General features: G+C 32.1%; 1 protein-coding gene and 1 long non-coding RNA gene across 3 annotated transcripts; both read left to right on the top strand.

Moving 5' to 3' along the window:
* The first annotated feature begins 6,943 nt into the window (after nt 1-6,943).
* LOC105784243 (uncharacterized) lies at nt 6,944-9,158 on the top strand. Its single transcript, XR_001130414.2, has 2 exons — nt 6,944-7,271; nt 8,211-9,158. It is a non-coding gene; the product is annotated as an uncharacterized LOC105784243 (long non-coding RNA).
* Nucleotides 9,159-10,616: 1,458 nt separating this feature from the next.
* LOC105783962 (uncharacterized) lies at nt 10,617-14,482 on the top strand. Of its 2 annotated transcripts, none has more exons than XM_052625948.1 (8): nt 10,617-10,862; nt 11,324-11,412; nt 11,484-11,547; nt 12,615-12,692; nt 12,836-12,912; nt 13,011-13,077; nt 13,226-13,273; nt 14,110-14,482. In XM_052625948.1, exons 1-8 carry the CDS (start codon nt 10,791-10,793, stop codon nt 14,137-14,139), a joined length of 525 nt encoding a protein of 174 aa, XP_052481908.1. In that variant the 5' UTR covers nt 10,617-10,790; the 3' UTR covers nt 14,140-14,482. The 2 variants fall into 2 exon arrangements, with proteins under 2 accessions (XP_052481908.1, XP_012465138.1); XM_012609684.2 differs by having other exon boundaries at nt 10,623-10,862; nt 13,166-13,273.
* The last annotated feature ends 1,902 nt before the right edge of the window (nt 14,483-16,384 follow it).

The raw sequence follows: 16,384 nt of genomic DNA, 5'->3' as shown, positions 1-16,384 counted from the left end.
CGTATGATCCAGATTTTTGAAGATATACTTCGATGTTATGTTTTAGAATTCGAAGGCAATTGGAAAAGAAATAATTGCTGTTAATCGAATTCGCATACAATAACAGTTATCAGTTAAGTATAAAATGGCACCGTACGAGGCTCTGTATGGTCGTAATTGTTGAACTCCATTGTATTAGACTAAACTCAGTGAGAAAAGATATATGGAATTGATTTTATTCGTAAAACTAAAGAAAGGTGAAAGTGATCCGAGATAGTTTAAAAGTAGTATCTAATCGTCAACAATTCTATGTAGATTTAAAACGAAAAGAAATAAAGTTTCAAATTAACGACAAGGTATTTTTGAAAGTTTCGCCTTGGAAGAAAATTTTTTGGTTTGGTCGTAAAGGCAAATTGAGTCCTCGATATATTAGGCAGTATCAAATTATTGAATGGATCGGACCTATTGCGTATCGATTAGCATTACCGCCAAAATTTGAAAGAATTCATAATGGCTTTCATATGTTATGTTACCACAGTATCGATAAGATTCGTCACATGTTATTTATTCGATAGATATTGAAATTCAGTCTGACATGACTTAAAATGAGGAATCGATCAAAATTCTAACACTTGAAGTGAAAGAACTGAGAAATAAAAATATAGCTTTAGTAAAAGTTTTCTGGCAATGGCACGATATAAAAGAAGCTACCTGGGAACCAGAGGAAACTATGAGAAAGCAATATCCAAACCTCTTTACTGGTAAGATTTTCGAGGACGAAAATTCTTAAAGGAGAGAGTTGTAACAGCCCGTTTTCAGTAAAATTAGAACAATAGTTTTGGGACCACAAATCTGATTTTGGAAAGAAAATTTATTTTAATATTATTTTGTGATCTACAGTACGATAATAATGTCATAGGAAAATTTCGTAAAGAAATTTTACCAATTACATGTTTAATTTGAGAAAGGACCAAATTGCACAAAGTGTAAAAGTTGAGTTCTAATAGCTAAAGGGATTAAATGGCTATAGAACTTTAAATTGGAGGTCCTTATATGGAAAATATACCATTAAAATGCTTAGTGGTTAAGGATGATGATTCATCCATGGAAAATAAAATAAAAAAGGATGAAATTGAAAAGTGAAATAATAAAAGATAATAAATGATAAAAAAATTTATCATCATTTATATCATCTTTCCCAAATTAAAAGCATAGAAACCCTAGCCGTGGAAACCTAAGCTCAAGCCAACTTATTTTGCTTGATTAGGTAAGTATTCTTGCCTGTTTTTAATGATTTTTATATTTTCGAGATCGTAATAGCTTAATCTAGCTATCTCGGGGATAATTTTGTAAAGTTATCAAGGTACTAGGGTTTTTCCATGGATAAACATAGATGAATTATGAAGTTTTATGGTAGAAAATGAAAGATTGTTGATAGATAAACAACTTTTGTAAAGAGAATTTTGATGAAATTATGATTTAGGGACTAAATTGAAAAGATGTAAAATTCATGAAAAAATTCTAAATTTTATGAAATACATGGGCTGGAAATTTTACGTGTAAAAATCGTTAGGCTTGGAACAAGGATTAAATTGCATTAATTTTATTTTTCGAGCTTAGGGATGAAATCATCATTAATTAAAAGTTTAGGGGGAAAATAGTAATTTTGCCTAAGATGTGAATTGAATTGAAATGAACATGAATTAATGTTAAATTCATTCATATAGACTCGGATAGACCAAATTTGGAGTTAGAACTAGGAAAAAAGAAAATGTCAGATAGACCAAATTCAGAGTTAGAACGAGGAAAAGAGAAAATGTCGGATTAGTAGATTTTACATACATGAACATTCGTCGAGGTAAGTTCATGTAACTAAATTGTGTATATTTATATGCTTGAATTAAATATTGTGCATGTGAATTGTATAAATGCCAAATATATGAAATTGGTTACATGTTCGACAAAGCCCGATAAATATTAAATCTTGTTTGAATAATGGAATTCGATGGATACAGGATTTCCCGATTGGTTGTGGTCATGCATGTGTTGCAGTCACACCACAGCTCCTACGACCATCCCATTATAAACCCTCTCGAGCTTCCCGTTATTTGGTTCCTACAAGCATTCTGATCAGTAGTGATCTTGCATGTGTTACGGACTATCGCAGCTCTTTGTGAGTGTCCTGTTATATGATCGGTTGTGATCCTGTATATATTACGGACACAAACGCAAATCTTTGTGAGTATCCTGATATGGCTCGCTTGAACTTCCCAATATGTGGCTATTTGGAGCTCCTGATTAAAGGCTCTTCGTGAGCTTCCTGATTAAAAGTTCTTTGTGAACTTCCTGATTATGGCTATTATGAGCTTCCTGTTATATAGCCCGAATAAGCTTCCTGATAGGCTCTTTGTGAGCTTCCCGATTAATGGCTCTTTGTGAGCTTCCTGTTATATGGCTTGAGAGAGGATTTCCTGATTATGTGCTTTAAAGAGCACTCCTAAATATGAATTGATGGATTTCTGATTTGTACACTTCGAGTGTACTACCTGTGTATCCAGCGATGTTTTCAATGATACAACGGGCAAAAATCCTGACATGAGAAAATATGAACATGAAATGAATTAATACACGTATCTGCCTGAAATACATGAAAATGATGATACATGATATATGGAAATACAAGATGATAATATATGAACATGGAATTTGTTTGATGAATATGTTCATCCATGATTATAGATTTGTACACCTTGAGTGTATTACCCGTGTGACACTAACATTTCAAATGATTTAATGGGTAAAGATCCGACATGAAATAATATGAACTCGAGACGAATTATTATGAAAATGTACTTGAAATACAAGGATGTGATTTGTATATGTCATATGAATACATGATGTGGAAAGTATATGTACATGAAAATCTAATTATTGTTGAGCCCATACATGTTTCTTGATATTTATATGAAATATATGACTAACAAGGGTGATAAGGATATGTGTTAGGGCTTGTGATCAAGTTGATTGAATGTGCCTTGTATGTTTATAGTGAATTTAAATGAGTGGTAAGTTAATTACCATGTTATACGAACTTACTAAGTATTTCATCTTTACTCTGTTTTATTTTTCCCCTGTTCTATAGTAATTCAGAAGCTCGTTGGATTGGAAGCTTAGATGAGATCACTCACACTATCCATCACCCATTTCAAACACATATCAAACATATCTGTCACAAGCCAATCCAATGGCTAGTTACAATTAGAGAATTTATATGCCAATTTTGGCCAATGAACCTATACATGCCATTATAACCATATTTGATTTACCATATATATATATATACCGAAATGGGCTGATGGATAATGTGAGTGATCTCCGCCAAGCTTCCAATCCAACGAGCTTCCGAATTACTATAGAACAAGGGAAAATAAAACAGAGTAAACATGAAATACTTAGTAAGTTCGTATAACATGGTAATTAACTTACCACTCATTTAAATTAAATATAAGCATACAAGGCACATTCAATCAACTTGATCACGAGCCCTAATACATATCCTTATCACACCTGTTAGTTATATATTTCATATAAATATCAAGAAACACGTATGGGCTCAACAATAATTAGATTTTCATGTACATATACTTTTCACATCATGTATTCCTTGTATTTCAAGTACATTTTCATAATAATTCGTCTCGAGTTTATATTGTTTCATGTCGGATCTTTGCCTGTTGAATCATTTGAAATGTCAGTGTCACACGGGTAATACAGTCAAGGTGTACAAATCTATAATCATAGATGAACATATTCATCAAACAAATTCCATGTTCATATATTATCATCTTGTATTTCCATATATCATGTATCATCATTTTCATGTATTTCAGGCAGATATGTGTATTAATTCATTTCATGTTCATATTTTCTCATGTCAGGATTTTTGTCCGTTGAATCATTGAAAACATCGATGGATACACAAATAGTACATTTGAAGTGTACAAATCAGAAATCTGTCAATTCATATTTAGGAGTGCTCTTTAAAGCACATAATCGGGAAATACTCTTTCAAGCCATATAACAGGAAGCTCACAAAAAGCCTATCAGGAAACTTATCCGGGTTATATAATAGGAAGCTCATAGGAGCCATAATCAGGAAGTTCACAAAGAACTTTTAATCAGGAAGCTCACGAAGAGCCTTTAATCAGGAGCTCCAAATAGCCACATATTGGGAAGTTCAAGCGAGCCATATCAGGACACTCACAAAAAGTTGCGTTTATGTCCGCAATATATGCAGGATCACAACCGATCATATAACAGGACACTCACAAAGAGCTGCGATAGTCCGCAACACATGCAAGATCACTACCGATCAGAATGCTTGTAGGAACCATATAACAGGAAGCTCGAGAGGGCTTATAATGGGATGCTCGTAGGAGCTGTGGTATGTCCGCAACACATGCATGACCACAACCAATCGGGAAATCCTGTATCCATCGAATTCCATTATTCAAACAAGATTTAATATTTATCGGACTTTGTCGGACATGTAACCAATTTCATATATTTGGCATTTATACAATTCACATACACAAAATTTAATTCAAGCATATAAATATACACAATTTAGTTACACGAACTTACCTCGACAAATATTCGTGTACGTAAAATCTACTAATTTAACATTTTCTCTTTTCCTCGTTCTAACTCCGAATTTGGTCTATCCGAATCTATATAAATGAATTTAACATTAATTCATGTTCATTTCAATTCAATTCACATCTTAGGCAAAATTATCATTTTGCCCCTAAACTTTTAATTAATGACGATTTCATCCCTAGACTCGAAAAATGAAATTCATGCAATTTAATCCCTATTCCAAGCCTAGCTGATTTTTACATGTAAAATTTACAGCCCATGTATTTCATAAAATTCCAAAAATTTTTCCATGAATTTTACATCTTTTCAATTTAGTCCCTAAATCATAATTTCATCAAAAGTTCATTTACAAAAAGTGTTTATCTATCAACAGCCTTTCATTTTCTACCATAAAACTTCATAATTCATCTATGTTCATCCATGGAAAATCCCTAGTACCTTGATAACTTTGCAAAATTATCCCCAAGATAGCTAGATTAAGTTATTACGATCTCGGAAATATACTTTAAAAACAGGTAAGAATACTTACCTAATCAAGCAAAATAAGTTGGCTTGAGCTTAGGTTTCCATGGATAGGGTTTCCATGCTGTTAATTTGGGAAAGATGATATAAATGATGTTTTTTTTTTATTTTTTTATCATTTATCATCTTTTATTATTTCACTTTCTAATTTCATCCTTTTGTTTATTTTATTTTCCATGGATGAATCATCATCCTCAACCACTAAGAATTTTAATGGTCTATTTACCATATAAGGACCCCCACTTTAAAGTTCTATAGCTATTTAATCCCTTTAGCTATTAGAACTCAACTTTTACACTTTGTGCAATTTGGTCCTTTATCAAATTAAACATGTAATCGGTAAAATTTCTTTACGAAATTTTTATATGACATTATTATCGTACTGTAGATCATAAAATAATATTAAAACAAATTTCCCTTCCGAAATCGACTTTATGGTCCCAAAACCATTATTCTAATTTTATCGAAAACGGGTTGTTACATTGTTTGTTACCATAACTAAAGACAGTCGTTCCCACAGTGGATAGGCTTGGATGATTCGGTTACCAATCCCTCTCATCGTCATCATAATATTGATAAAAAATAGAAATTAAAAGGCACAAATGTTTTTGAAATTACCTTTGTTTCAGATTGCTAAAAATGTTAAGTGTGAAAGATTTAGGGCTCCGGAGGTTCCCCCTTTTAAAGAAGGATTTCTCTTCCCGCTCTTTGATGATTTGTATAATCAAGGAAAATCAATGATCCAAATGTGAGCAGATGGAAACGGTTCAACTTTTAATAGTCAGATATGCACACTCGAAACCCGCTCGTGCACATGGCAGAACAATCATTATGCATAACAACTCGTAGTGTACCCAGCAAGTTGTATTTAAACTTTACATGATAGACCTAAGGAATGCCACTTTATAACACCCATTAAGTCCACTAATGGGGGAATAGATTGTTATACATCAATAATCACCGACCCGAGTCCTAAAAAGGATTCGGGTCTCTGACTCATGACCTGGATAAGTTCAACTAGAAGATTGAGTTTAAGGTGACCCACGGAAGGACATTAAAGGGAGCTCGTGGACCCAGCTGCAAGGCAAGGTCGCAGATCCAACTCGCAGGAACTTAGGGAAGGCGTCGGTCTCAACTCGCTTACACTCAAAGAGCTTGTAGAAAGGACTGCGTGCTCCATAGGCCATCCAAACACGTGTCCAGTAGGCACGGAGCCTGCCTAGAATGTCAGCCCTAAGAACAGAAATGACCATGTGCTCCGTAAATATGTACCTAGTAGACTTAGAGTTCATAGAGAATGTTAGTACTAGAGGCAGAGGGGTCAAGACAAAATAGTGGGGCCTTATCATGAGTTGTAATAGCATCTGTAACATGTATAAATACCAGAACACTCCTATAAATAACATATAAGAAAATATTACTCAACAAATTTAAATGTTAGTACTCGTGTAATTAATCAAATTCTCACCCCCTAAAATTTAAAAGTGTAATTGGAGTGCTTCAATTACACCCAATTCAATGGGACCTACCAATTACAATGGGTATCCAAATATGCCACCTCTATAATTATAATTAAACTCAGATTTAATTACTAAGTGGCTTTCTAAAAACTAGCTAAAGAAAAAAAATGACATATGAGATAATATTAAAAAATTATTAAATTTCTAGATTAATGTTAATTAAAAAAATATTTAAGGATTAAATTAAAAAAAGTTTAGAAGTTTAGATACTAACAGCATGTTTGGTTGAAGGTAATGGCATAGCCATTACCACTTAAGCATATGTTTGGTTGAAGGGAATACCTATTACGTGTGTATTCCATTCCGGCCTTAAGCAAAAAAATTTGGGGATTTCTATTCCCTTTCCTCTTCACCGTTCACCCATTCCGTCCCAAATCAACCTTATTTTACCCTCACAAATTCTCACCTCAAAAACACTCAACGGCAGCCATTTCTTGCTTCCTCTGACTCCGGCATTCCTCCCCTTCATCCAAGGTGAGGTGAATATTTTCGTTTCACTGACAGAACATAAAATATGAAAGCCAGAAGCCGCTTCAACATTTTCATCTTTGGATTTCTGAGGTTGTATCCCAAATCCTGCTAAGAAAAATGGTAAATTTCTAGATCCTTTTTATTATAATTATTCCATTTTCCCATTTTTCTCTGTTTTGCCATTTTTTAAAAATGTTTTTGTTTGAATCTAATTAAATGCTTAATTTGGAGTATGAAAGTTCACCTTTTTTTAGGAATTATTTTACTATGGATGCCATTCAGTTTCATAACATGAATAAAGAATTTGTTTCAACTGAATATTTCTAAAAGAAAAAAGATTATTTTTTGGGAGGAGAAGTTGTTATGGTGTTGTGGACTTTCTTTTTAGTTCCAAGTATAAGCCGAACTATGTTACCTAAGTTATTATTATTTTAATATTCTGTGTCCAACAAATATCTTGACAAATGTATGGAATAATTGAGCTTATCTGTGTCGAAACATAACTGTTTTAGATACTCACCTTCGCGTCCAGTTACAATTTGTTTTGAATAAATCTGATGCTGATAGACTCCTCTGAGTTCAGGCAAAATCCTTTTTTGTTTATGGTGTAGTTTAAAGTATGTATGTTGATAAACTCATAGAGATGTTGGGATTTGACAGTTGATGTGATTTCCATGGTAGAGAAAAAGCCAAGGGAAGCTTCAGCTTTAGCTTATGTTTTTAAGTACTTGAGAGTTAATAGTGTTCTTATCAATTTATTGATTTCATGGTATGAAACTTTAGTTTCTTTTTTATTTTATGACTCTAGATTTCTTTCTAATGTTGCTTGAATTGAATATGAGAATGTGTCTGGATAGGTATGTGTGTGTATCTATATTGAAGTTTTTCATGTATTTTGGGGGTCATATCTCCATATCTAAATACGCATTGGACACAGATACTTCACAAAAAATGAAAGAGTTGAGGAAACTTTTAGTTTATGGCATGCATTTTTTTAATGTTTTTACAGATTTCCATATTTGTGATGATGTTTCTTTTCTACACCATATGATTTAACAGGGAGAAAGCGATAGCGGAGAAGGTGAATGAACAACATAGGAAAGTAACGGTAGTGAACGAGCCACTTAAGATTCTTTGACTAACAACTTTAGTCATTTGGAGGTTGCTTATCCATCAATTTTCACAACTAGTTTTAACCTATCAGAGGCTATTGTTTAATCGAATGAGCCATTTTTTCCGAGTCTAGCATTGATTCTTCATTCTTCCAATCATTTCTAGGATGCCACTTAATTGCCTATTTTGTGACTGGGTTGTAGCTATGTTTGAGAACCTTGGATTGATGGTCACAGTAATACATGACTTGAAACGCGTACTTTTTGGCAAAGATAACAATTTGCTGCCTCTGGTGCCATTTTGAAATTCTCTAGCTAGAAGTGAAGCAAGAATAATATCGGATTGGGAGGAATTTTGAAAGGGACTTGGTTGTTTTTATCTAGTTATTCGGATGTAAATTGACATCTATTATGCAATCTTTCATGGCATTTACTAGTGTTGATTTTCTTCACAAGTTGGGGTTTGGAGGTTACTCAAATGGAAGTTTGCTGTTATTTTGGGAAATCAACCCTTGTGACTTCCCCCAGTTCGGCTATTGCATTGGAGGGTTTTCTGTGTTTTTAGTGGTAGCGCAGCATTCCCAGATTGAGCTTACTGGAAATTCGATGAGTACTTGCAAGCAGATGGTTTGATTTGTCTTATTTTATTGCTCGTTGGAAATAATTGCATTCTTCATCTAATGAAAAGCTCCTCAAGTTTCACCGTTGATAATATTTTGGTAATTTTTTGTGTTTTTAATATTTGGATGGTTTAATGAGATGATAGAATGTGATTACAATATTGCAACTTTTTCATGTTGTAAACTTTTATAACATATGGATTATGACATATAAACTAATGAAATTATGTAACTTTTGTTAATATATGAATATTATGTTTGGATGTAAAATATAATTCTTAAGTTATTTATTACTTCTAATATTTTTGTTTTTATTTAGAATAATTAAATTATTTGTTTCACTAATGATATTTTAGCACATTAAATATGTATTGTGGTTTAAAAATAATAAAGTAGATTATATATTATTTTTATAGTATTATATATTATGATTTTAGTAAATTCATATAAGAATAATTATATTAAGAATTTTATTAAATTATATATTTTTATTAAATTATATTTAATAATTATTATTTTAAATTATATTTTATAGTATTATATATTATGATTTTAGTAAATTCATATAAGAATATTTAATATTAAGAATTTTATTAAATTATATATTTTATTAAATTATATTTAATAATAATTATGTTAAAATATGATTAAATTATTTATTATTTATATTAATAATCTTATTAAAATTTAATAACAATAACAATAATCATCTACCTAAAAAAATTCGCTAAGGGTATTCTAGTCATTTTAGTTTTTTCCTTATGCTATTTCAATATCATTCTATTCAACCAAATACAGGAATACTATACAGTTCTATTCCATTCCATTCAACCAAACAATTGAATTACTATTACGCATTTATTCTATTATAGCTATATTCTATTACACATTTATTCTATTACAGCGAACCAAACGTGCCCTAAAGGTTTTTTACCAAAAAAATCATTAGACAAATGTTTTGTTCTTTAAAAAGATATAATAAATATAAAAATGTTTTTAAGTCATCTAATGTTTATAATAAATATAAAAATAATTATATAATATTTGTTTTTTAAAATTAATTTAAAATATTTTTAATTTATCTAAGGGTCTGTTTGATTGACGGAATTGATTTTCCGGAAAATCATTTCCAACTTTTCCAGCGTTTGATTGGCGGAAAACATTTTCTATTTGGAAAATGAACTCCAAAACAAGGAAAATGAGTTACATTTAGGAAAATGTCTTACCCTTTCAATTTCCGTAAGACATTTTCGTGCTCTCCTCTCTATCGCCTCCTTCATTCCTTCCTTCATTTCCTAGTGAAAATTGCTTCATTTATCGATTTTTCAAGAACTTATTTTTTAATTATTCAATACTTGTTTTTAACATAATTACAAATAATTTATTTGATATTAATTTTTTCAATTTATAACGATTAATATTGTAGCTTAATAATTGAATATTATTATAAATAAATCATTGCAATATATGTAAAAATAATTTAAAATATAAAATTTATTAATATATATTAATATATGTAAAAACAACTTTTCCGGAAAATATTTTCAAGAAATCTGCCAAACAGTAGAAAATATTTTCTAGTAAATCATTTTACAGAAAAGTAAAACATTTTCCAGAAATCATTTTACGGAAAACATTTTACTGACAATCAAACAGACCCTAAATTTAAAATACTTCGTGAAAGTCTCAATACATAGACAGCCAAACGCGTGGGCGCGTGTCTATTTCAATATGGAGAAAGGAAAATCAATTAGACCGACGGTTCAAATCTGCTTTGCAACGGTGAAGTTCACGCATTCTTGCTCGGTGTTCGCATACCTCATAGCTGATTCAAAATTTTTTCCATTTTTCCTGTAATTTTCTTAGCAGCCAAACGGAAAACAAAATTTTATTTTTCAAGTAGGAAAATGATCGGAACCGGGAAGATTAAGCAGTATGCCAACGTCCTCGACAAGCCCCTCGGCAAGGGAAAACAAGAGGTTCCTTCACTTTCTCTCGCTTCGTTATTTGTTTTTTTTTCTTCTTCTAATGTTTATACTTCTCTGAAATGTATTAAATGACTATATAAAATTATAAGTTCGAGACTTATACTATTTTTCTATTTTATTTTAACTGTATTTTCATGTTCTTAGCTAGTAAGTTGAGTTCCAGATCTTTTCGATATTTCACCTTTTTTGCTGCGATATTTAAGATCTAACCTTATTTCCACTGTTATTTTCTCTTTGAATTGTTTGCATTGGCCTTGAACTTAATTGAGAAATTATGATCCAAATTCCAATTGCATAAATTAGTCTGAAAATGATAACAAAATACGTTGAGCTTCTAATTACTTTAGAAAATAGACACAAACTTAAAAGAAATAGAATTAACGGTAGATCTAATTGGAATTTGTTTTGGAGTCAAAATTACCAGACTGTTGACTGTTGTGCTTCCGATGCAGGTTAGCTTAAGTGCGTTTGCTTTCTTGTTTTCGGAGCTTGTTCAGTACAATCAAACACAGGTTGATAACATTTCTGAATTAGAAACAAGGTAAACCTTTTTTCTGATGCGTTGATTGGTTAGTCTACTGTGAATGGATCTAATTTAGGGAAATGCATTAGGCTGGAGGATGCGGGTTACGCGGTTGGGGCTCGAGTTCTGGAACTTTTATGTCAAAGGGATAAGGTATATGCACATTCATACACTAGAGACTCTAATCTTTTTGCATCCTCAAGTTATTGCTTAGAGGGCAGCATCTACCTCCTTAATAGTGTTCTAATTCTGTAAATTCAGGGAAAAAATTTCAATGTGATGCTTTTTAGGAGCATAAATTCCAAGCTGTAAGTAGCTGGAGCTCAAAGCTTGGTTTCAGCTCGATTGAGTATAACTTTTAAAAGCTGAACTCTATTAGAAAAAAAAAAAAAAAAAACTGAACTGCTCAATCTTACTCAAATAAGTTCTTTTACTTAGTAAAAGAAGAGCTCATCTCATGTTTGATTTCCAGCCTGATTATTTATGCTCAAACTTGAGGATGAGCAAATTGAAGTTTTTCAATACTAATTAAAATTAAAAAAGCTCAACTGGGCTTGTGATCTGCTTATATCTAAGTATTTGGATGCTCGAATTCTGCTCGCTCAAGAGCTTGAACTGCTTGAGCTCTACTCAACAATGATTGAGCTGAATTCGAGTTTTTAATCGAGCCAAACCTGAATAGTTTGCAGCACAGGTATCCCATTTGCTTCTTTATTTACCTTATGTCTGCTGGTTGTACCTCATTTGGGGTGTGCTTGGTTGAGTGTAAAAGTGGAAAGAAAATAATTGTTGAGTGTGCTTGGTAGGAAAAAAGAGTAAGAGGAAAAGAAACCCCAAGAGAAATGACCATTTTTCATTGGAATGCATAAAAACAAATCACTACAAATTGGAATGATAAGGAGGAGAGAAAACGAGGGAGAGATGTAAACTAGTTCAAAATTTTGCATTTTTCAAAAGTTTCATTTTCTTTCCTCCAATTTTTTTGAACTTTACCAAGCAATGAAAGAAAAGAAAATTACTTTTTCTTTCAATTTTTCTATCATTCCTACCAAGCACACCAATGGAAAGAAAAAAGTATCTTTCTATTTTTCTACTCCTTCAATTTTCCATCTCTCCAAATTTCTTTCCACTCTACCAATTAAAGCCTTGAATCTGCTTTCATTTTGTTTTCTTTCATGGTGTCAGCACCGGTATTAAACTTTTAGTTTTCTATGTTATAGGGAAATAGAAGAGAGACCCGATTGTTGGGTATTTTATCTTTTGTGCACAGCACTGTGTGGAAGGTGTTATTTGGAAAGGTAAGCCTGCAATCTTGTCTATTGGTCCAACTTTCTATATCCTATAAGCCTATAGACCTGAAAAATCTAGCCCGCTAATATCTTCAGCATATAACTAGTCTCCAATTTATACTTCTCTTAGAGCTACTTTCGTACTATCTTAGGTGGCTGACTCACTTGAGAAGGGCACTGAACATGAAGATGAGTACATGATTAGTGAGAAGGAACTCCTAGTGAACAGGTTATGCATTCCCTGAACCTATCACTTATAACGACATCATTACTGCTAACTATGCTGTAGTTCTAGATTAGTCATTAGCTGGTCTGTTTGCATTATAGGTTTATTTCAATTCCAAAAGACATGGGGACATTTCATTGTGGGGCATTTGTTGCCGGGATAGTGAAAGTAAGTTCTGCATTAATTTTTTTTTGTATAAAATGATTGATCATCCTGTGGAAGGAGGTTCTTATAGGCTCTTTTTGTTGGTTGGAAGGGTGTTTTGGAGAATGCAGGATTTCCGGCAGTTGTAACAGCTCATTTTGTTCCTGTACAGGGTCAGCAAAGACCTCGAACAACTATTTTGATAAAGTTTGCTGAAGAGGTAGGCACTTTGCTAATGCTCTTGCATCTAATATTCCATCGTTACCCAAAGTCTTGTGTGCCTATTTGATGCTTGTTATCATGCTTTTGATTCATTCAATATATCTAGCTTATTTTTCTCCTCAGTTTGCTTAGGAGTGGGGTAATGTACAAAGCTTGTTTACTTGTATGGTTAAATGTCTATGGGATCAAAAGAAGCTGTTTCACTGTTTTAGATATAATTAATGGACCGCTGGCTTACCCAAAAAATAATCATGATCTACTGGTAGAGGATCAAAATAGTGCCAATAGAAGAGAGAGGCTTCAGACGTTTAAAAATAAAAAATAAAGAAAAAAAAATGAAGTAGATATTTTAGGGCTTGGTTTTCAACACTTATTTATATACATACAGTACATTTCTGCTATTCTCATAAGCAATATTCAGTTGGTCATGCAAGCATCTTTTACTTTTAACTTTTGGTACTACTGTTGCCCATTTCCGCACTAATATTTTCAGTTCCTATCATCACTGCTCTGAAGAGAAAAGGGCGCGTATTTGTCTGTATGTGTGTGTATATACATTCTTCTATTTTATTTTAAGGCTTTCAGAGTCCAAAGAGCAACGATTAGCTACTAGCTTCCATTAGATATGCTATTCTTCTTATTTTCCATAACATTTTACATGGCATAGCATATTAACTTATTGTAATGTTGATCACATGCATATTTATAGCTGAAGAAAGTGTCTCCAACATCATAAACTAGCATTTTTATGTTGTTCCCCTGGAAAAAAGATTCTTGCATTTTGGGTGATGTTATGTGCCTGATTCAATTCTGCTCCCTGATTTCTGCAACCAGGTATTGCGGAGAGAAGCAAGGTTAGGTTGATTCGTATGCCCAGGTTATCTTGAGTTGGCCAATGTCCATGTTGTGCAACAGTGGCAAGGAAGCAGTGAATTTCAGCTGGTTCATTGATCTAATGAATATTTCACCTGCCAATCACACTGGCAAGTCTGAATTTCCTTTCTTCGATTAATGCTTGTTGTGTATTATTCTTTGTGGCACAGTGTTTACTGGTATGGTATCAAGGATTACTGCAACAAGTGCAGTTGATGTAAAGTAACATGTCATCATTACTGTTTAAGTTTCGTGTTAATGTGACTTCAAATGGGTTATTACCAATGAGAAACATTAGAATTTGGAGTTTGGACTCCAAATCTGTTAGATGTCACCTTTTGAGGTAATTGCATGAACTAATTACATTTAAGTCTTTAGTTCATCATCATTGTGTTTGTGTACCTTTCTGAGATGTGCCAGCATAAAGAAATCTAATGTGTCAGTTGAATTTTCTAGGGTAGTAAAGAAAATTCCAACTGCACAGCAGAAATATATATGTAGTCTCGGAGAGGGTCCTTTAACTAATAGAGGTGAAATTGAGTCCGAATACTGTTAATTTTGAGTTTCACTCAGAAAATAGAGTCCATACTTGACTTTAGCTTGATCAAATAACTATTTTTTAAGTTTGAACTCTGCTTGAGATATAATTGAGGTACTCGACGAGAGGTAAGTTTAGTGTTAATATATATTAAGGTAAATAATGTAATTTAATAATATAAAATATTTATATTGTATATTAAAAATAAAATGCTCGATAAAGCTTCTGAGCCATTCGAGCTCAGCTAAGTATTATTAAGCTTGAATTTATCACGACTGATAGCTCAAGCCACTCGGACTTTGCTTGATAATTATTGAATTGAGTTTGGATTATTTTTTAGTCGAACTCAACTAACTTGTGAGGACTAATTTTTTTTTTAGTCGAACCCAACTAACTTGTGACTCTTAGTGTTGCCATTCTCACTGGCGGCACCACCCCTCATTATTACCCAATGGATGTCGATTTTAAAAAAAAAAATTTGGGTGCCACCATTCCCATTTGCGGCACCAATATGTATTTTTTTCAAATAAAGGTATTGGAGTAAAAAAAGAATATTTTTTAATAGGTGTTGCTGTCCTCTTTGGTGGCACTAGTGTTTTGAAAAAAAATGATTTTTTTGTGCCACCAAGCTCCACCAGGCTATGTGGTGGCAACAGTATGTTTTTTTAAATGATTTTTTTAATAGGTGTCGTCGGTCTCTATGGTGACACCAGAGAAATTTAAAAAAAAAAAAATCTTCATTCTCTAAAATGAAGACCTATATCCAGTGCAACAAAAAAAAATTGATACTTTCATTGTGGAGTGAAGAAGCATGAGGACAAAGAAAAAGAAATGTCATCACCATTACTAAAATCCCATAATAAAGCTCCTCCCTTTTTCTTCTTATTCAATAGCATCCCTTCCTCCATGATAAAACTGATAAAGGATCAATTTAATTTAAAAGGAAAAAGTTATTATTAAAAATTGATAAATAAAAATATCAATTGAATTGATTGATGTACAAAGGTCTACAAAAAATAAATAAATTTAAAATATTTTTTTTAGTTATCATTGAGGTAATGCCAACTTTGAGATAAAATTGTAACAGCCACCTTTTTATTAAAAAAAAGTTGCATTTGTATCGGTACATTTTAAAATTACTTTTATCATCAATTTTTTCGACTACTCTTTTTAAATTTCTTTTAACAGCTGTAACAACTACCCTTTATAAAAAGTTGTAACATCAAGAGCACGTTTGGTTCGCTATATTGAAATAGAGGCGTAATGGATTAGAGGCGTAATGGAATAGAGGCGTAATAGCAAATTAATTGTTTGGTTGAATGTAATGGAATAGAGGCGTAATAGTAATCTTGTGTTTGGTTGAATGGAATAGAGGTGTAATAGCATAATGGAAAAAACTAAAATGACTAGAATACCCTTACCATAAATTTGTATAATTTAAAATAATTATTATTACATATAATTTAATAATAATATATAATTTCATAAAATTCTTAATAATAAATTTTCTTATATGAATTTATACAATTTAAAATAATTCGGATCAATCACACCTTCATTACTAAAAAGTTACATTTGCTGCATTATAATTCGCAATCAATAAATAGTTTATATACAAGATCCACCGCTTAAAAATATGGACTCTTCCTCAGAGCATAACTAAGCTTGAATTTCATTAAATTACTTTCAAAATTTCAT

Source organism: Gossypium raimondii, chromosome 13 (assembly GCF_025698545.1).
Source record: "Gossypium raimondii isolate GPD5lz chromosome 13, ASM2569854v1, whole genome shotgun sequence".
Taxonomy (NCBI): Eukaryota; Viridiplantae; Streptophyta; class Magnoliopsida; order Malvales; family Malvaceae; genus Gossypium; species Gossypium raimondii.
This window is presented reverse-complemented; position numbering and strand designations above follow the sequence as displayed.